The sequence below is a fragment of the Amblyomma mixtum genome, chromosome 4, assembly GCF_055824585.1.
Source record: "Amblyomma mixtum isolate Tamu chromosome 4, ASM5582458v1, whole genome shotgun sequence".
In the NCBI taxonomy this organism is placed as follows: Eukaryota; Metazoa; Arthropoda; class Arachnida; order Ixodida; family Ixodidae; genus Amblyomma; species Amblyomma mixtum.
The window spans coordinates 116,004,227-116,024,246 of record NC_143015.1 but is presented as its reverse complement, the minus strand read 5'-3'; the positions used below and the strand labels follow the sequence as shown (position 1 = coordinate 116,024,246).

The window sequence follows — 20,020 nt, the reverse complement described above, 5'->3', positions numbered from 1 at the left end:
CTCGGCATTCCAAACAGCTCATCAAGATAAACGGTACTGAAGCTGGGAATCGACTGCACTCTGGATGAAACTGAAGCCCACCTAATATCGCAGAAGTTCCGCTTAACCAAGAGTAGTACAGGCGGAGCAGTGTTGGACAGGCTCAAACTTTTATACACATGCTCAAACCAAGACCATATGGACATCAGCGCATCATTCCGCAGAGGACCGAAGCTGCACATGCCCCAGCTCGTGCACTCCTGCCCGGTGCACCCTAACACAAAAACGAGCACAACTATCCAAACACGCTGACCACATACTCAGAGATTGCACAACATTACAGTGTAGTCAGAATAGCCTGCGCGCCGCCGTATGAAGAACCAGGCAAGGAACAGAAAATAATACCCCTGTCAGACGAGCAAGTTAAGTGTCATTTTCAACGAGTGACACTCGTCTGTAGTGTCATTCGCATCGTGTCACACGGTGAACTTTAATGACACTCGCTGCTGAACGCACTCGGCAAGAAGTGAGTTTGGGGAACTCACTTCACTTTTCCCGAGGGGCGAAGTGTATAGCCTCGGTAGCAGCGTTTCGAAATTAGAATACAACGTCGGCAATAAAAATGGCGTTTTATTGAACGCAGCTAATTTTTTTTGCCCTCTTGTTCATGTAAACTTATTTGCGTTGCCATTAAATATATATACTGCACATATTCCGATATTCTTGTTTTCAGCTGCAACAATTTTTTTAGGCAGCCGAAGCGGTATGGCTATGGCGGCTAGCATGGCAACCGTAGTACCGTAGCAACCATCTGCAACCGTTTTGGTGTGGCGGTGCAACAGTCACAATATTGCACAAAGCTCCTTGATAATCATAAAAAAGTGCTTGCAGTTTGCAATCTACTGTACATTAACTGTACATTAAAGCTTTGAAAAGTAATATTTCTTGTGCCTTACTTGAAAAGCCATCGTCACCACCATCAATTCCGAATGACACTTTATTTTTCCGTGTAGCAGCACGCCCCGAAAGTGTCACTCGTTCTGGAGAAGTGCACTTCATGAAAGTGTCACTAAACTTGCCCGTGTGACAGGGGTATAACAACTTAAAGAATGGAGACAACCGCATACTCAGACCCAAAACACTGAACAATCTACCCAGAAGACTATGAGCCGTAATGCGCACACTGGTCACTGCAGGTGGACTTACACTACGAGGTATAGGCCTGCCAAAACAGCACAGAATTAGGAAGGATAAAAAAAAAAGACGATTGAGCGGTGGGAGAAAATGCAATACAGCTCAAACCCGAAAGATCACCAGGAGCTGACAGAGACAACTAGACCGTTACTAATTTTTTTACACAGTCTATTGACTGTCCATAGACTTCTGTCTAAAAGTCTATAGACTCCATGAAGAAATTCTAGAGAACAGTCTACAGGCGATACAAATGCTACAGACGACGTTACACAATCTACAGATTTATGGCCACACACTTTTAGCAGAGTTTTGTCCATAGACAGTCTATAGACTATGAATAGACAAAAATAAATATCTATATTAATGCAATAGAGTCCATAAGAAGTCTAAAAACTGCCCATAGACCATTTTCATAAGCGGCTCCAAGATGCAGTGGACTCCCGGAATAGAGGTACCAACAACCGTTTTGAGTTCGAGTTAAAAAGTTTTCATCATCGTCATTCTCCCTGCAACGTGTTTGTGTTTGTCTTCGAGCAGTCACTCTAATACCACACCTGCCGTCAGTATACAACACCGCGTACCGTACAATCACCACACTGTCGTCGCTCTGCTCTGGGCAAAACTCGCGGAATTTGCTACAGGAGCTCCAGCACCACGCTTTATGGCATTCAACGGCGACCAAATCATATTCGCCGTGGACGCCGGGACAACGGGAGGGCCACATGCCCGCACAGATCCTTCAACCAGACTGGCTTTATAAGGCAGTTAACAGGCAACCGTAAAGGCATGACGTCCGGCTAGGTAGACAATTGTCACCTGCTGCCCTATTCAAGAGGTAATCCACAAGAAAATTGCTCTGGGGTACAGAGACCCACCTTGAGCCGCTGCCTAGTAACCGCCGCAGCTGGCGGACGCCGGGCTTTAGACGCAGCGCGCTAGCCGCGCCATCTGGCATGACGTCACACCGCACGCCTCGCCGCGGAGCTGCCGCCGCCGTTTGGTATGACGTCACACCGCTTGCCTCGTCGTTGCGCTCGCCTCCGCTCGCTTCGCCAGCTGTGTCGCATGCCTGATAACATGCCGGAGGATTGCTTTTGCTGCGTATATCTTGGCATAGACGAGCTAAGCCACTGCCATTTTTATGCGAGGCATACTAGCCGCACAACCGAGCTCTTCCTTGCTGCACCGCGCGCGGCTGCGTAGCTACCACTTGACCTACATCGGCGCACCACGTGATATGACGTCACAACAGCTGTGAAAGCTGGGGCTCAACTCGTGGGCTCGCTTGCGGACGCGCAGCCTCCGCCCGCGGTATGCTTCGCATCCTAGGCTTAACCATAAGCTTTAGCCAGGCCATTTTTTAGAGTGGCATAGACTCTTGGCACACCTTAGTCAGCGTTTACGTTCCTTACCTTTCGCTACTGCTAATCTGTGATCACTCCGTAAATTTCGAAATACGTTCATTAAGCTCCTACTGCCCATTGTCGTGAATCTGCGAGATACCATTCGTAGACCGTGCGCTCAGTACAACACGACACTTTTATACGAAGTTGGCTTTAACACATTATCGGGAGTCGGCGCTTTACGGTCAGATGGTTTGGCGTCACTGTGTTGAAGATGTATGGACTGAAATAATGTACAAATGTGCGACATCTAGCCCTAGTATAAAATGCCTTGTCTGTGATTTCCAGAGAAATTAAGCAGATAAGTAAGCAGATAAGTAGATTTGTCCGATAAAAATCCTTTTAATTCAAGCTCCTTGGAGACCTCCGGTTTAAGTTGCACAGTACTCGGTTTAATAGAACAGATTAGACGAAAAGCGAATTGTTGCTATTTGGTGGCATCAGTTTCTCAACTCTTTAGCGATGCCGCCAAACTTCTGATTTTTTTTTTCGATAATAGATACATTCGCTAGCATCATATGGTGGCAAAGATTTTTGTACTTCAATTGCTTCATAATTTGGGCGTCGCAGGTTTAAAAAGCGCAGTTTTAGCGGCATGTTTTTTAAAATTTTGTGTACGATTTAGAACACGAACGTCCGTTTCTGGCTCAATACGTAATGTTTTTCTCTCACTGTGCAGACTGCATGCTCTTTGTGAAGACCGAGAAGAAGGACTCGGTTCCGGAACACTGCGTGACGGAGTTTGGCAACAAGTGCGGCCCACACAGCTACACTCTGTACAGCAAAGAGCTCTGCCCTTAGATTGCCCGGAAAATGGATGACGCAGCGTTCAGTACACAGCACAGCTTAAGTTCCGCACGCTCTACTCTCGCAATAAAGTAGTGCTTGACTGGCGTTAGCGTCTTCCTTTGCGCCACTTGACTGAGCAGAGGTCACTACCCACAGTTGGAGACAGGCACTCCTCTCTGGCCACAACTGACGCCCCTTCTGTCTAGCACACCAAAGGCTGTCACCGCTTACCTGACACAGTGCCCACTTAGATCTCTAATACTGTTCTAGAACCCATCCAGATCCTTCACTCTTTCTGGGCTTGTTTCCTAATCCTCACCCCGAGGTCGCGGGATGCGTCACGAGCAACCATGTCGTCTGCTCCTGAAGGATCCCGCGGCAGAATTTGTAATTTCTCATTTACCTTTTCCCCACCTTCGTCCTTACAGCTAGCGCTCTAAAAATTGTTGTATTGTTGTGGAACCTACCAGTTTTGCCAGTGTAGCCTGCGCTGCCAGTTGAGAGAATAGAACTAACAACTCCGAGTGCGCACGGTTCGAACTGCGATTGAAGCGGCCTTAGAGGCTATGTTTGCGCCGCCACGGGTACGGCTCCCAGCCGTGGATATTCATGTGATATTTTTCTGCTAGGGTTTCAACTTCCGGACATACACCGGAAAACGACGATTTTGCTAGGCTCTGAGCCTCCGGATCAGTGCTTTTGCACTAAAGAACTCTCCGGAAGGTTAACATTGCATGGCGCGAGATTCAGCGACAGCTATTGGGGCACTACTTTCTCTTCCTCCAAAAATTACCTCTCTCCAAGTTCTTCCCGTAGCAACCATCATCTGGTTCCGCACTAGCAAGACGAGGATTCACTCGAAGTCATCCTCCGCAAAATTATTAAGCGGGCTCTGGGCCTCCCCGTGAACACCTCCAACAAGCGCCTCCTGGGGCTGGGCATGGTGAACACATTTCGGGAGCTTCGGGAAGCCCACTTGACCAACCAATACACACGTCTCTCAAAGACATCGTCGGGTCGCCGCCTCCTTGCCCGACTGCACATCCAACACACCACTCTTATGGAAGAGCGCGTACGTATTCCATCCCAGTGGAGATGCGCCCTCCACGTGCGCCCTTTTCCCGCGAACATGAACTGTGAAGACCATAATGGCCGGCGCCTGGCGCGGGCGGAAGCCCTGGCCCGCCACTATGGATCGAAACCCGGCGTATTCTACGTGGATGCCTCCGGCCCCCACCATGGGAGATGGTACACGGCCGCAGTCGTCCACCAATCCAAAACAGTGAACGGCCTTACTTTCCGAGCCCGTGACATAACACACGCGGAGGAGGTCGCCATTGCGTTGGCTGCATCTGATTCTAATTCAAAAACAATTATTTCCGACTCGCGAGGGGCATGTCGGAACGTCGAGCAGGGCTGGGTACCATACCTAGCCTACCGCATTCTCCAAAACAGCGTCTACACCGGGGACGCCGCGCACCGGCGTATCGTTTGGGCTCCTGCTCACATGGGCCTTGAGGGAAATGAGGCAGCTGACGCCGCCGCCCGCGCGCTCTCTCACCGGACATTCCCCTCCGACCCCGACGATCAGGACCTCGAATTCACTCCCGCTTACTCCTTTAAAGACATTGTTTTACTATATCAATCTGGCCACGGTCTTTATCCCCGCCCGTGTAAAGGTCTCTCAAAGGCGGAGGAGCGGCTTCTGCTTCGCCTGTATACCAATACTTTGCTGTGCCCGGCACCTCTCAAACACTTCGACCCTTCTTTCTCGGGCAGCTGTCCGCACTGTGCGGAGAAGTCTTCGGACATTTACCACATGGTGTGGGCCTGCCCCTCCAACCCTGCTATCCCCCCTCACCCCAACCCAACCCGGGAGGACTGGGAGGCGACCCTGCTCGGCTGCTCTGACCTGCAGGCCCAACGGGCCTTGGTCGCGCGAGCCCGGGCGGCGGCCGACGCCACTGGGGTCCCGAACTAGGGACCTCCACCTAGTACTTGTAAGGGCTGGCCCCCTCTGGGTCAGCTCATGCAATACCTCCAGTAGTGCATGTGTAAATAAATGTTTTCCACCACCACCACCCTTTTACCATGCTCTCAGAGCTGTAGCTTTGAACTCCCAGGAGGCTTACCCCTGTGTAAAGCTACATTGGGCGGCGGCTGTTCTTATATTGATATCCCTTCTCCTTTCCTTGTAACTACTTTCTGAGTTCTACCGATGACAGCCCCACACTTGTTGCGCATTCCTTTAGGTTCGTCATACCCATCAGCTTCCACGGTAATCATGCAGCCTCCGGATGGTTCCCACAGTAAGCAACTTCCAGTTCCGCACTCCGATGACGCTACAGTGTCCTCGCACGGTAACTCTCCTCCGTCTATGGTAACCACTCTCCAGGTGGCGCTAACCTCCAGATGGTTATTGCACTCCGATCTCGTCATACCCTTTCCCAAGGTTATCCCTCGGATGCTTCTACTGCCAACGCCACTCTGGCAGCGCATTCTTACTGCCTCGCCGTACCCTCATCCTTCAATGGTTGTCAACCGGAAGGTGGTTCCGTTTTCAAGCTCCCAATGGTTGCTCATTCTTCGCACTTTCCATACGCTCTTTCACCTAAATATTACCACCTTTCGAATGGTTCTGGTTCTAACGACCCTCTGGTTACGCTTTTCTCTCCTCATGCCAAACTTCGTCCATCCTTCCACGGTAACCATGCTATGTAAGGTTCCGGTGGTAACCACCCTTCATATGCGCATTACTCCTCTCTCGTCATGCTCTCTTCCTTCCATGATAACCACTCGTCCAGTAGTCCCCTTGGCGATCATTCAGCGGTTACGTCGAATACTACTACTACTACTCGACGCGAAACTGAGGAACATCGACTCTAATTGGTCGGTGTAGAGCGTGTTGGTTCCAGTTTGCTGCGTGTCCGTGACAACATCGGACTGTCAGTTTTTCACCAAATCCGGTTGTATTTCCGGCCAAACATGTTTAGAAAAAAATTTATTTGCATATGTACGCAGGCCAGAGTTACCGGATACATTGACATCTACAAGAATACATGACACTAAGCATTTAAGGGGATCCAATTAAAGAAGTGCCATAAATATTTTGAAGTAACACACAGGTATTGCTCGCGGGCGATGTAAAACAGGATAGCTTACCTATTGGCATGGTAGTGAAAAGGCAATAATTTGACACTGAAAAGAAGATCTTAGCGCCGTTTTGGCCTAAAAACCAGAACAAGACGATCGTTGTTAACAGAAATGAATGGACATGACCACTGTCAGAAGCCGCCGATGTGGCTCAGTGGTTATGGTGCTCGGCTGCTGACCCGAAAGACGCGGGTTCGATCCCGGCCGCGGCGGTTGAATTTCTTTGGAGGAGAAATTCTAGAGGCCCGTGTACTGTGCGATGTCAGTGCACGTTAAAGATCCCCAGGTGGTCGAAATTTCCGGAGCCCTCCACTACGGCGTCTCTCATAGCCTGAGTTGCTTTGGGACGTTAAACCCAACACATCAAACCAAACCAGAACGCTTGCTCTCCCAAGAAAGAGTTCCTCCGACAAAAACTCACCATCTCTCGTTGAAGACGGCCAAGAATTGTCCACACAACGCGGCGTCGAAAGCCACCAGCGACCGCGGCGAATCGACTGCGCCATCAACTAAAAAGACTCGCAACAATTCACAGGCGAGCGAAAGGGCCGGTGGGGGTGGTGGTGGTGGTGAAAACATTTATTTCGAATGAACTGGAGGTATGTTTGGATCAGCCCGTAAGGGACCGATCCTTACAAACACTAGGTGGAGGTCCCTAGTATGGGACCCCAGTGGCGGTTGCCGCCGCCCGGGCGCGCCCGACTAAGGCTTGTTGGGCCTGTAAGTCGTGGCAGCCGAGCAGGGTCGCCTCCCAGTCCTCCCGGGTTGGGTTGGGGATGGGGGGAATAGCGGGGTTGGAGGGGCAGGCCCACACCATGTGATAAGTGTCAGAAGACACTGCACTACAGTGTGGGCAGCTGCCGCTAAAGGAGGGGTCAAAATGTTTTAGCGCTGCCGGGCACAGCAAAGTATTGGTGAGAAGGCGGAGAAGGAGCCGCTCATCCGCCTTCTTCAGGCCTTTACATGGGCTAGGGTAAAGGCGATGACAATTTTGATAATATGTTGTAATATCTTTGAATGTATAGACCGGATTAAAATCGGGTTCCTGATCGGATGGGGAGGAGAAAACAGCCCGGTGAGAGAGCGCGCGGGCGGCTGCGTCTGCTGCCTCGTTTCCTGCCAACCCCTGATGAGCAGGGGCCCATATGAGGTAACGGTGTGCGGGGTCCGTATCCCGTATGCAATTTTGATATATTCGATAGGCTAGGAAGGGAGTGCAGCCTTGTTCGACGTTCCGACAGGCCCCTCGCGAGTCGGTGATTATGTATTTTGAATTGGAATGTGAGGCCGCGATAGCAATCGCGACCTCTTCTGCTTGTGTTGCACTGCGAGCTCTAAAAGTTAGGCCGTTAACTGTGTTGCTGTTGTGAACTACCGCGGCCGTGTACCATCCCCCATGGTGAGGGCCGGAGGCGTCCACGTAGTATACACCTGTTTTGTTGCCATAATATCGGGCTAGCGCTTCCGCTCGTGCCAGGCGCCGACCATTATGGTCTTCATGTGACATGTTTGCTGGAAGAGGCCGCACGTGGAGGGCACGTCTCCACAGTTCCGGGATGCGAAACCTGTCTTCCATTGGAGGGGTGTGTTGGATATGGAGTCGAGCAAGAAGGCGGGATACGAGGCATGAAATGCCTAGCCCACGGAATCCCGCATGAACCGCGCGCCTTAAGACGGGCGCTACAACGCAGATGACTGTAGCCTGGCGATTAGATTCCGGGAGCGGGCAATTCGGACAGGTACTGGAGCGTAACACACCCCATCGCTCTAACCGATCACAAGTAGGGAGCACTGCCCAATCATGTTTCCAGGCAAAGTCGCGTAGATGGCCCGGGAGAGGTGTCGACGCTAAGCGCGCCCATTGATCCGCCACATGGTCTGCGACGATGTTGACATCAGGTGCTACTGCTCTTACGTGCCTTAAGGAGACCACTAAAGAAGCATAGAAAGCGGTAGGCTACTCTGACTGAGGTCCATGATTAACAGGGGCCACGGGATATAAAAAGCGTAAAGGGCCCAAAAGGTACCGGGTCAGGGTTCGCGCCGGAGACTCGTCTCCTAGCAGGATACGCAAAATCTCCACAAAGCTAAAAGCGAGGACGTCACGGACAATTTTCGAAAGACAAGACCTCCTCTTTCCCGTGGTTGTCCAAAAACAGCATTAGCCACATGCTCGGTTCCGCCCGACCAAAAAAAAAATCTCTGCCTCTCCCGTAAACGAGAGTAGAGTAAGCATGAAATGTTTACGGGCCTAATGTCATCTCGGTGGACACCCGAACCGCACCGTACAGGAAGGGAGGAACGCCACCACCCGTTCAGCGCAATGCCTTGCCATTTGAACGCAAGGTTTTTTTGAGGAAAGGAAATGGCGCAGTAATTCTCTGCCATCTCGGTGGACACCCGAACCGCACCGTAAAGGAAGGGAGGAACGCCACCACCCGTTCGGCGCGATGCCTTGCCCTTTGAACGCAGCGCTTCTCCCCCGGATCACGTATGGTAACGAAGTATAACGTGGCATTTATGTGCTTTTTGCACGCGTTATTAGAAATCGGAAATTATAATTCCGTGCATTATCAAACCCACAGCTCCACTGATATCTTGATAAACATTGAGAAGGCACTGGCAGCAGTTATTTTTTGTCTCATTTGGAGACCAACCGGCGCTTGCATGCCGGTCGCGTAGGAGGGCTTAGAGAGTCTCGTTAAATCTCGTTAAGTCTCGTACGGTGCCCGGATGTTCTCGTTTCAGAGCCCGGATGACTGGAATTCAGTGCCCGGATGAGTGGATTTCAGTGCCCGGATGACTGGAATTCAGTGCCCAGATGAGTGGATTTCAGTGCCCGGATGATGGCTCTCGGTCTCGGCGTGACGTCACCACACTGCCGACAACGGGAGCTAAAAGCATTTCATGCTTAAAAGGCAGTGGCTTAGCTCTGCTATGGCAGGATATTCTTAGTGTGAGGTGAGGGCGAGGTGTTCACATCTTGGTGGACACCTAAAACAGAGGGAAGGCGCATAACTGCCCCCTTGGAACAGTGGGCACCTCAATCGTGCGTAGTGACAGGTGTGTGTGCTGCATGCGTTGGCATTGACAACGTTGTGCCAGAAACGCGGCGCTGAAGCCATAGGCCGTCTGCGTTCGTTATGTTCATTGGCGTTGACCACGTTTTACACTTCGATCATTTTAAGGAAAGGAAGTGCGCATAATGTCTCCCTGGGTCAGTGGACGCCTGAATCGGGCTTATAGGTACGTGGGGTGATGAGAGAGAGATATGGACTGCAGTCAATGACCAGGTTGTGCCAGAAACGCGGCGCTGAAGCCATAGGCCATCGGCGTTCATTGTGTTCATTGGCGTTGGCGTTCCGACAATTTTAAAGAAAGGAAGGCGAGCGAGCGCGCGCGGCGAGGCACGCCAGCTGCGCGTAATGACGAAACTTGCTCCTCGCGCATGCACAGCACAGCTCTCCAGGAGCCGCGCGAAACTGCTCACTTGCTATCACCAGCACGGAAGCCCGGTACATTTTAAGTGACTCTAAAACTGCGATTCCAAATTTTGCTCCAGGCCGAGTCCATGTCCCAGCTTTTGGCATACTGGACTCGCCCGATGCACCCCCACCCCACCAAGTGGAGCTGATATGGGCGCTTGCGCACTCCGGGAATCCCGGAAACGAGGCCGCCAACCTTTTAGCCCGAGTTTCTTTAAACCGGGCTCAGGTGGTCTCGCATCGGGGATTCGCGAAGGAGCGCATGCACTCATTCAGCGAGCTGACGCAGGCCTACACAGCCTCACGCCAGCTCTACCCCCCCCCCCCCCCCCCGCCCCACTCCTCTCTGGATAACAAACACGCAACACGCTGGCGCAGACTACAGACACACTCTCTCCTCTCACCCCTTACCCTAGCCCACTATCGGTTTGGTTTAGGTTTGGTTTATGCGGTTTAACGTCCCAAAGCGACTAAGGCTATGAGAGACGCCGTAGTGGAGGGCTCCGGAAATTTCGACCACCTGGGGTTCTTTAACGTGCACTGACATCGCACAGTACACGGACCTCTGGAATTTCTCCTTCAAAGAAATTCAACCGCCGCGGCCGGGATCGAACCCGCGTCTTTCGGGTCAGCAGCCGAGCACCATAACCACTGAGCAACCGCGGCGGCAAACCTAGCCCACTATCATCCCTCCTCCCATACTCCGGCGTGTGCCCTATGCCCAGAACCCTTCGCTTCTTCCCTCTACATCCTTTCCCTCTGCCCGGCGGACCCTCCCCCGCGGGACCTAGAGAACCTCAAGACCTGGGAGGACTGGGAGCCCCTGCTGCGCTGGGAGGACCCGGCCGTGCAGACCATCGCCACCGGCCGGGCTGCCAGTGTTCTGGGCCTTAGGAACATAAACACTTGAGTGCAGTGGGGTCGTGTGGGAACCCTGGGGCGTGCCCCGAATTCCTCTTGAAATAAAGTTTCTCTCTATCTCTCTCGACCAGTGTAGCTCACGCTACAAAAACAAACAACTGTAGTCTGTACCCACCTTATAACGCGCAGCGGTGGCTTCACAATGTGGCAAAGAAATAAGCAGGCACCGAGCATGACGGACTGAACCAGGTAGCGCCTCTCAAGCAAATGCAGGCCAAAAGTCTGCGCTCTTCTCACACGAGCTGTAATGCGTTCGACGACCGAAGAACACACACCATCCAATATTCCAGCACAGTCGTAGATAGCACCTAAAATGCGCATCTGCGCGCACCACTGCAAAGGCATTGCAGATGTAATACGAGTGAGGGGAGATCCCACAAAAAATTAGCTGTGGCTTAGCTCTGGTTAAGCCTGAGTGATTGCGAAAGCAATAGCTCCCTGGCTGCGCTTGGCTCTGCTGGTGATTTGGCATATCTACACGGCGCTTTCTTCTGTGGTAATTATATCGCTCTGCACTACGCATACACGATTCTTCGGCATTCAGAGAGTCTATGAAACTACTCTCGCTCACTGAACTTGTAGAACGCCGCCGGGCTCGCCATTCTCCTGCATAGGTGCGTTGCTTAGCCAACCGCTCTTGCCTTTCTTCATCTGTCTCCTCGGCACGGCACCGGCGTTTGCGCGCAGCGCGTCGCTCCAGCGACGCCTTGTACAACTCGCGCCGAGCGAAGGAACGACTACGCCTGAAGAGACGAGTTGGGGCCCCTGCTCTCCTCTGGTCGTGACGTCACGCTGCTCACGCTGGTCGTGACGTGCGCCGCAGCTGCGCCGGAGTGAAGGAACGACCTCCACCGACGGCAGAAAAGTGCTAGCAGTATTGCTTCCGCAATAAAAGTAACGGCTCTTCGAGTAATGAATAGCAGCTCCAGGCAGGAGGCGTCCTCACGAAAAACATTTGTTTCAAGCAGGCTGCGTTCATCAGCTAAGTGCAGGGTGATGTCATCTGCATAAGCAGTGACTCGTACTGTTTCGCTGCCTGGCTAAGCCAGGCCTCTAATAATGGAGTGGCGACTCACAGCCAAGAGGAAAGGCAGTAATGGTAAGACAAACAAAAAAGGGGAGAGAAAACCTCCTCCAAAGACGCCGCGGCCAACAGGTTCATGGACAGTTTTGGACGGCTGCATTACAGCTGCTTAAAGAAAAGACCGGCGCCTAGAGGTCATGTTAGAAAACAGGCAGAATTGCTGGCTAGATTGCAATTTCTGTACATATAAATCAGCGGAATTTTTCTGGCTTAATAGTGCATTGACATATCGCATTCCGCTCCTTAAAGCGCGCGGACCCTCTAACTGGGAATGATACTTGACGCAGGCAAAAGCAGGTTAGCAGCGAACCCTATAGGAACCGCTGAAGTGAGTGAGTGAGTGAGTGAAAACTTTATTAGCTCTAGATTCGGATTGTGTTCGGCGGTTTTGAGATGGCTTCGTCCATCTTGCTCAAAGGTCGGTTGCCCTTAGTCCAGGGCTCCGCTGGATGCTGCTGCCAGTTTTGCTCGCCGAATCAGACCTTCTTGGTCGACCCGACGATCGCTGGAGAGCACTCCCTCCCATTGTTCCGCACTCGGGTTTGTTATCACTGGTACCACGCTTATCCTCTGGCATGCCCACGTTATGTGGTACAGCGTGGGGGGTTCTTGGCACCAAGGGCATTTGTCATTGTATTGTGTTGGATATATTTTGTTGAGTACGTGTAGGTTCGGGTAGGAGCCCGTCTGTAGCTGTCTCCACGCGACAGAGTTTCTCTGCTAAGGGAGTTGTCCGGTGGTGGATACCGCTTTCTGCAGCCCTTGTAATAATTTAGAATCGCCGAATAATCTTGGGGTACAGGTTCGTTCCCCTCGAGGTCGCCTACGTTGGATGCTCGGTAATAAGTGTACCCTCGAGCTATCCTGTCCGCCTCTTGGTTCCCTGTTACTCCCGTATGTCCCGGCGTCCATACTATCGTATGCCTGATTGGTTCTCCGTTTGTTTGTCGTTGCGTTATGTGGCCCCCAGAGCGGAGTATGCGGAGCGCTCTGTGCCCTATTCTGCCGCGTAGGTAGTTGCGGCATGCTGTTTGTGAGTCTGTAAGGATTTTTAGAGACCGTTTAGACCGATAGCCCTCCGCTGCCGCTAGAGCGACGGCCGCTTCCTCAGCCTCGACTATCGTACAGTCTTGTAGTGATGCGCTGGTGATCTCGCGTAGGGTTGAGTCAATCACCGTTGTTACCGCATTGCTGTTGTGCTGCCCCGCTGTTCTGGTGTATGTGGCTGCGTCCACGTATACCGTCGTTTCTTGGGGTGCTAATGTCTTTTGTAGGTATTCAGCCCTTGCCTCTCTGCGTGCTTTGTGTAGGTTGGGATCCATGTTCCGGGGTATTGGCGTTACTTTTAGTGTGTTGCGATATTCGTCCGGAATTGTTTCTGTCCTCTGTATTTCTTGAATTTGATCGGCGCGGCCCAGTTTCTTTAGGAGCTCCCTGCCAGATGGGGTCTGTTGTAGTCTGCGCAGTTGGGAGACTAGTTGTGCCTCTCTCAATTCATCGAAAGTGTTGTGTAGTCCTAGGGCTAGGAGCTTTTCAGTTGAAGTGCTGTGAGGAAGGTGGAGTGCGGTTTTGTAGGCTTTGCGTAGAATCACGTCCGCCTGTTGTACCTCACTCTTGATGGGATTATAGTAGGGGAGGCTGTATGTCACTCGGCTGACTACCAGGCTTCTGACCAACTTAAGTGTGTCCTCCTCTCGCATGCCATGACGTCTGTGTGAGATGCGCGTGATCATGCGGGCCACTTGTAGAGTGGATGCTTTGAGTAGGGCGAGAGTGTGAGTGCAGCGTTGGTTTGACTGTATCCACATCCCCAAGATTCTGATGAGTGTTTTTTCCGGTATCGACTTCCCGTCGAGGTAGACGTTCAACTTTAAGTCGTCGCTAGTGGGGACTGTGCGATTTTGTTTTCCTCTCCAAACTCTTAGGAGCTCTGATTTCTCGGTGGAGCATGCTAGCCCTCTTTCTCTGACGTAGTTCTCTACGCAGGTGGCTGCCTTTTGTAATTTCTCTTCTTTCTCTCCGAGCGAGCCTGTGTTGACCCAGATGGTGATGTCGTCGGCATACATGGCATGGTGTATGCCGTCGATTGCTTTTAACTGTTTTGCCAAGCCAATCATGGCTATGTTGAAGAGCGTAGGGGAGATGACCGATCCTTGAGGTGTTCCTTTATTTGGAGTAAGAAATTTGTCTGATCTGAGCTCCCCCAGGCCAATCGTTGCCGTTCTATTTGAGAGGAAGGCTTTGACGTAGCCGTAGATTCTCCTTCCGCAGTTCAGGTCGTTCATGCCCGTAAGGATAGCCTCGTGACTGACATTGTCAAAAGCCCCCTTGATGTCCAATGCCAGTATTATGTTTTCTCCGCTCTTGGGGACGTTCCCAAGTACTTCTTCTTTGATTTGAAGTAGTACATCTTGGGTCGATAGTTTTGCTCTGAAACCGAACATGCTGTGGGGATACAGTTCGTTGTCCTCCATGTACTGTTGTAATCTGAGCGTCACCACTCGTTCGTACAGTTTTCCTAGGCACGATGTGAGCGAGATCGGTCTGAGGTTCTCAATTTGTAGTTTCTTGCCTGGTTTAGGAATCATGACAACCTCCGCATGTTTCCACTCCTCGGGGACGGTCTCCGCTTCCCAGTGTTTGTTGAGAAAGTCCGTTAATTCAGCGACTAGCTCATCACTGAGGTTGCGGATGAGTGCGTTATTGATCTTATCTGCACCCGCGGCCGTATTTCTGGTTGTGTTTCGAATCGCTGCGTAGACCTCTTCTCGCGTGATGGGTCTGTCCAAGGTGTCGTTTTCACTTCCTCGATAGCGCTCTGCGTAAGCTGCTGGGTGTGTGACCCCGAAGCACTTAACGCGTACTTTTTCCAGGAGTGCTGAATCTGGTCCCTTGAACTGGTGGATTAACCGGTAGATGGCTTTGTTGTTTTCTGCCTTGGTTTTTGTTGGATCTATGAGAGCCTTGAGTATATGCCACGTCCTCGATGTGCTCAAAGTTCCGTTGAGGGAGTCACTGAATTGTTGCCAGTTTTGCCTTGCCAATTGCGCCGCGTACTCTTCTGCTTTCGCTGTGACTTCTGCGATCTTAAGTTTTAGTTTTCTGTTGTACTTTTGTTTCTTCCACCTCTTGGTGAGCCCGCGTCTAGCTTCCCATAGCTTGAGCAGCCTGGCGTCCACCTCGGGTGTCTGCGTCGTTCGCGCGATTTCTTTAGTGTACTTGCGCTGTTTTTCTTTCAGCATGTTTCCCCACTCTTCTATCGATTGGATCCCTTTCGCGGCGAGATTCCCGTCGCATGCCTCGCGAAAAGCGCTCCAATCCGTAATTTTTGCCGATCCCAGCTGGCGCTTTAGCCTGTCTGAGGTTACTTGTGTTTTAAGTATATAGTGGTCACTGCCCAGATTTTCTAACAGGTTCTCCCACACTGCCTGTTCCGCTCCCCGTATGAATGTGAGGTCGGGGCAGGTGTCGTTACTGACGCTGTTTCCGATTCTGGTTGGAGTGTCTGAGTCTGTGAGGAGGGTGCAGTCAGTGTTTTCTGCTGCCGCTGCTAGTGCTTTGCCTTTTGGGTTAGCTGTTTGGTATCCCCAGCTTTTGTCCATGGCATTGAAGTCTCCTAGTATGATTAGCGTGTTGTTTTTTGCTAGGTTGCGTGCGCCATGGAAAAGTTCATGGAATTTTGCTTTCCTCTGTTTTGGAGGACTGTATGCGTTCACAAGGAAGATGCTGCCCCTCTTTCTTTTCTTCTTTGGTATAATTTCTACTATCACGTGTTCTACGTCGGTGTCGGCAATCTTGTCATGGTTTATGGCGATGAGCGCCTTACTGACTAGGGTTGCCGTTCTTCCTTTCTCTTGAGTCTCGTAGCACGTATATCCTGCGAGTGTTGGCGTAGTGCCCGTCTCTTGAAGCGCTATGATGTCGGGCGGTGCTTGTTGTGTATGAATGTGTTGTTGGAGGAGGCCCTGCTTCTTGCGGTAGCCTCTGCAGTTCCATTGCCATATGTCTAGGGTTTCTTTGTTGCCTAAGGTTTTGTTGGCCATATTTAAGCTTCAGTGTTGTTTGTGGCCGAGTTGGCGAGGGCTGCTAGCGCGGGCCGGTGGTAGGCCTTTTCTCTAATGTTATCGGCGAATTTCTGTTTGCGGATGCTGCTCCGGAGTTCTGTGACTTGTAGTTGCACTTGTTGCATCATCTGCTGCATCATCTGCTGCATCATTTGCTGGATTTCTGCCTTAAATTGACTGAGATCCTCGTTGCCTGTTTGCGACTGGGCTTGGGTTTGTAATGTTTGTGGCTGCGGAGGGCTGTTCGACTTAAGGTCTCGTACTGCCTTCGTGAGCTCTGCTATTTTGCGCTCTAGCTCTGTCTGCCTAGCGCGTGATAGTTCTAATTCGCGTCTCAGCGCTGTTTTCTCCGCGTCCTCCTGTCTAGGTTGTTCGCGGTTGCTGTTTGTGTTTGTGTTCTGTTTGTTAGTTATCCCTCCCGAGTGCGGAACAAACCAGGGGTTTTCGGCTCCCCAGCTCACCTTGACGCCGCCGCTCTTTCGGGCTTGCTTCTGCTTGTTCTGCTGCTGCTGCTGCTGCTGCTGCTGCTGCTGCTGCTGCTGCTGCTGCTGGCTCCCTCCCTTGATGGCCGGGGGTGGCAGGGGCGGAAAGGACCGTGACCGGCTCCGTGAACTGCTCCGTGACGTCCGGGATCTCGAGCGGCTCTGGGAGGACTCCCCCTCCGAGCTGAACCACCTCGGTTTCTCGCCACGGTCGTTCCGGCTGCGACGTCTGCTCTCGCGTCCGCCGCCGTTGTTGCCGCTGTTGGCCTTGCCTCGCGGCTCCCTGGCTTTCTTTAATCGGTCTTGACACTCCCTCGATCCGGTAGCGTGGTTGCCCCCGCAGATCAGGCATCTCGGGGTACACTGGTGGTCTTTTGGCGGGTTTTGCATCCCGCACTGTTTGCAAGCCTTGGCGTCCGGTGTGGGGCACACGTCGGAGCGGTGACCTTGTTGGCAGCAAACGTAGCAGATTTGTCTTGTGGGCCGATACGGGTAGCACTTGTACTCGGCTCCGCAGTAGATGACATGTTTCGGTGTTATGGGTCCGTCAAAAGTGATGACAGCTGTCTTGGTCTTGCCTAGTCTTCGAGCACTGTGGATGGTAACACCCTGTGTGCGCGTCCACAAATCGGCTTTCAGTTCCTCCGGTGTCGCTCCGGGGTCAACTCCGTGTATCACGCCACGCCGGGTGTCTTCCGGTGCGGCCACGTAAGCGTTCACGTCGTATGAGCGTCCTTCGATCTTGAGGCTAGTGATGCGTCTCGCGAGCTGAGCGGCCTCTTCGTTCGGCGTGCTCACGATTATAATATTCGATCCTGTACGGAGCCTGGTGATCAGGTCTCGTCCTTCGAACTTGTTGCTGCATGCCGCGGCTACGGCCCGGGCCACTTGGAATTGCTGGAGCGACTTGACTACAAGTCCCTTCGGTCGCAAAATAATCTTAAAATCGTCCCTGGGGAGCGGGGGCAGCCTTCGCCTGAGCTGCCGTTGCGTTCCTTTCCCGTCTTTTTTCAGCGCGCCGGCAGCTGGAACGCCAGCTGTGGGCGTAGACGCCGGGGATACCCCTCCGAGGTCACCTTGTGCGGCCGGGGAAATTGGGGCGTTTGCCGCGGCGTTCCGTCCGTTTTTTCTCTGTCGCTTCTTTTGGCGTTTGGTCAGGGCCAATTCCCAATTTGCCTCGTCTTCTTTTTGGGTGTCTTGCTGCTCCTGCATGGCGGATTCCTCGATTCCCCCGCCTGCCGAATTCTCGGAGTCGGAGATGTCGAGGAACGCGTCGTCCATCTCTTGTGCTTCTAGCAAATTCGGGGCTATTCTGCTCGTTGAGGGCTCAAAATTTTGGTATTCTGCGGTGCGGGAGGCGGTTCCAGGCTGCATCGCGGTTGCTCAGCGGGCCTGGCTGCCCCCGAACGCCCGTAGTCGTGCTAAGCCTAAGTAGGCTCAGCGGCGAGCGTTTCCCACCAAAAAGTCGCCCGAGCCACGCGGGGCTTCAAAGTCCGGTAATATTGCCAAAAATGGTCCTACCGTCTTGAAACCGGTGTCCGGGTGATCCAGCTTGTGAGTTCTTTCAGATCCAACAAAACGTTGGTGGCCCAGTGGGTCGAGATAGTCCGTGGGGATTGAAATCTGCGGAGCCCATGCGACGCACGTCCGCACTCCTCCGCTACCACAGGTGGTCCCCGAACCGCTGAAGAAACGATAGTATGCAGGTCTCGGACCACATATAGGCCCATTTGACATCCTCGGCTTGAATGTCTCGATCGTTGACACTCGTCTTACTACCCTCCTCAATCCTCCCACTATCTAATATGGTGGGGGGAGCACTAATTATCGCCCCATTTTAACTTGGAACTGCAGCGGCTTCCGGGTCAAGCACGCACCTCTGCAACTTCTTCCCACCATCACGCCCACGCCCCACATACTTCTCTTCCAGGAGACTACACACCGGGCAACCCTCCCCAGCTACACATCTACACATTCAGATAACACTAACACACCCAGGGCGTCCACACTCGTCTACCGCAGCCTCACTATACAAAACTCATCACATCACGTCTAAGACGCCCTGCGTGATCACTGAACTTATACATCACACACATTCATTCCTTCTACATCTATAGCAAACATATACCATCCCCCGTCCCAGCCGATGGCCCCGCTAGAATCACACCATTAGCAGGGAAACATCCCCTACTCATCGGTGGGGATACTCAACCACGACACATCGAGGTCGCAGGCTCTGGCTGCTCTTGCAGAACCTCCAACTCACTGTGCACAACACGTTTCAGACGCCTACGCGGATCGGCAACAGTGTCAGCATGGACACCAGTCTGGACCTGAGGCTGAGCCGCTACATCCGCGGTGTTACCTGGAACAGAACACAACATACACTGGGCAGTGATCATTGCAGTATACAAATAACAGTCTCCCATATAAACCACCCAATCACGCAAATACAACACACAAACTCATTAACTGGGATGCCCTTCGCGCTGCACGCACCGCCCTCCCAGACACTCCCATCGCAGACATCAACGCATGGGTGCAACCACTTAGGCATGACGTGCTCCACAACACGCGGCATCACATTGAAACTACAACCGAAACCCCTACCCTCGAACACGACTAGCCCACCTCTGGGAGGCTTAGCACAGCCTCCTGGAGTGCTGGAAAGGCAACAAACATAACAGGACACTTAAAAAGCGACTGGCCGCGCTGCAGACACAAATCCAACAACACTCTGAGGTGCTCTGCCGCTCCAACTGGGGACAGATATGTGACGGCATCGCCAGAAACCTGTCCAGCAAACGCGCATGGCAACTCCTCCGACACCTCATTGACCTCACACACACGAAATCAGCAACACCACGTGACACGTCTCACACACGAACACTGACGATCCCGATGCCCTCCAAGACACACTTCAAACCATGTACACCTCTCCAGGCGCCCCCACACCTCTACCCCACTACACAGGACAAGCAAACCCCACACTCGACAGTTGTTTCCATCGATCCATCCATCCATCCATCGCAACCAACCGGGCTGACCTTAGGAACATAAACACTTGAGTGCAGTGGCGTTGTGCTGGGACTTTGGGGCATATTCAACTTCTAATAAAGTTTCTCTCTCTCTCTCTCTCTGCAGACACGAAACCGCGAACATAGCCAAGAAATGCTTTCGCATTAAAATTTTGACCACCTCGGGATCTTTGACGTGCAGTGGCATCGCACAGCACACGGGCGCCTTTTGCGTTTCGCCTCCATTGAAATGCTACCGCCGCGGTCGGGTTCGAACCCGGGTATTCCGGCTCAGTAGACGAGCGCCTTAACCACTGAGCCACCGCGGTGGGTAAACGGGAAATGTTTTTTTTTATTGCGAAAGCAATACCACTCGCACTTTCAAGCCTTCGCGTGACCCGGCCGCAGTTACGTTTGACCTTTAGCGGAGTGAATATGGGCGACCAACT

The 20,020-nt window shown here is 52.3% G+C and overlaps 1 protein-coding gene across 1 annotated transcript; it reads right to left on the bottom strand.

Annotated features, from left to right (window-relative positions):
- Positions 1–16,053: 16,053 nt before the first annotated feature.
- On the bottom strand, positions 16,054–18,220 carry LOC149348008 (uncharacterized). Its single transcript, XM_089587859.1, has one exon. It carries the CDS (start codon positions 17,926–17,928, stop codon positions 16,054–16,056), a length of 1,875 nt encoding a protein of 624 aa, XP_089443985.1. The 5' UTR covers positions 17,929–18,220.
- Positions 18,221–20,020: the final 1,800 nt, after the last annotated feature.

Coding starts and splice junctions, on each gene's coding strand:
- LOC149348008 (XM_089587859.1), bottom strand. CDS start 17,928: ATGCAGCCTGGAACCGCCTCCCGCACCGCAGAATACCAAAATTTTGAG.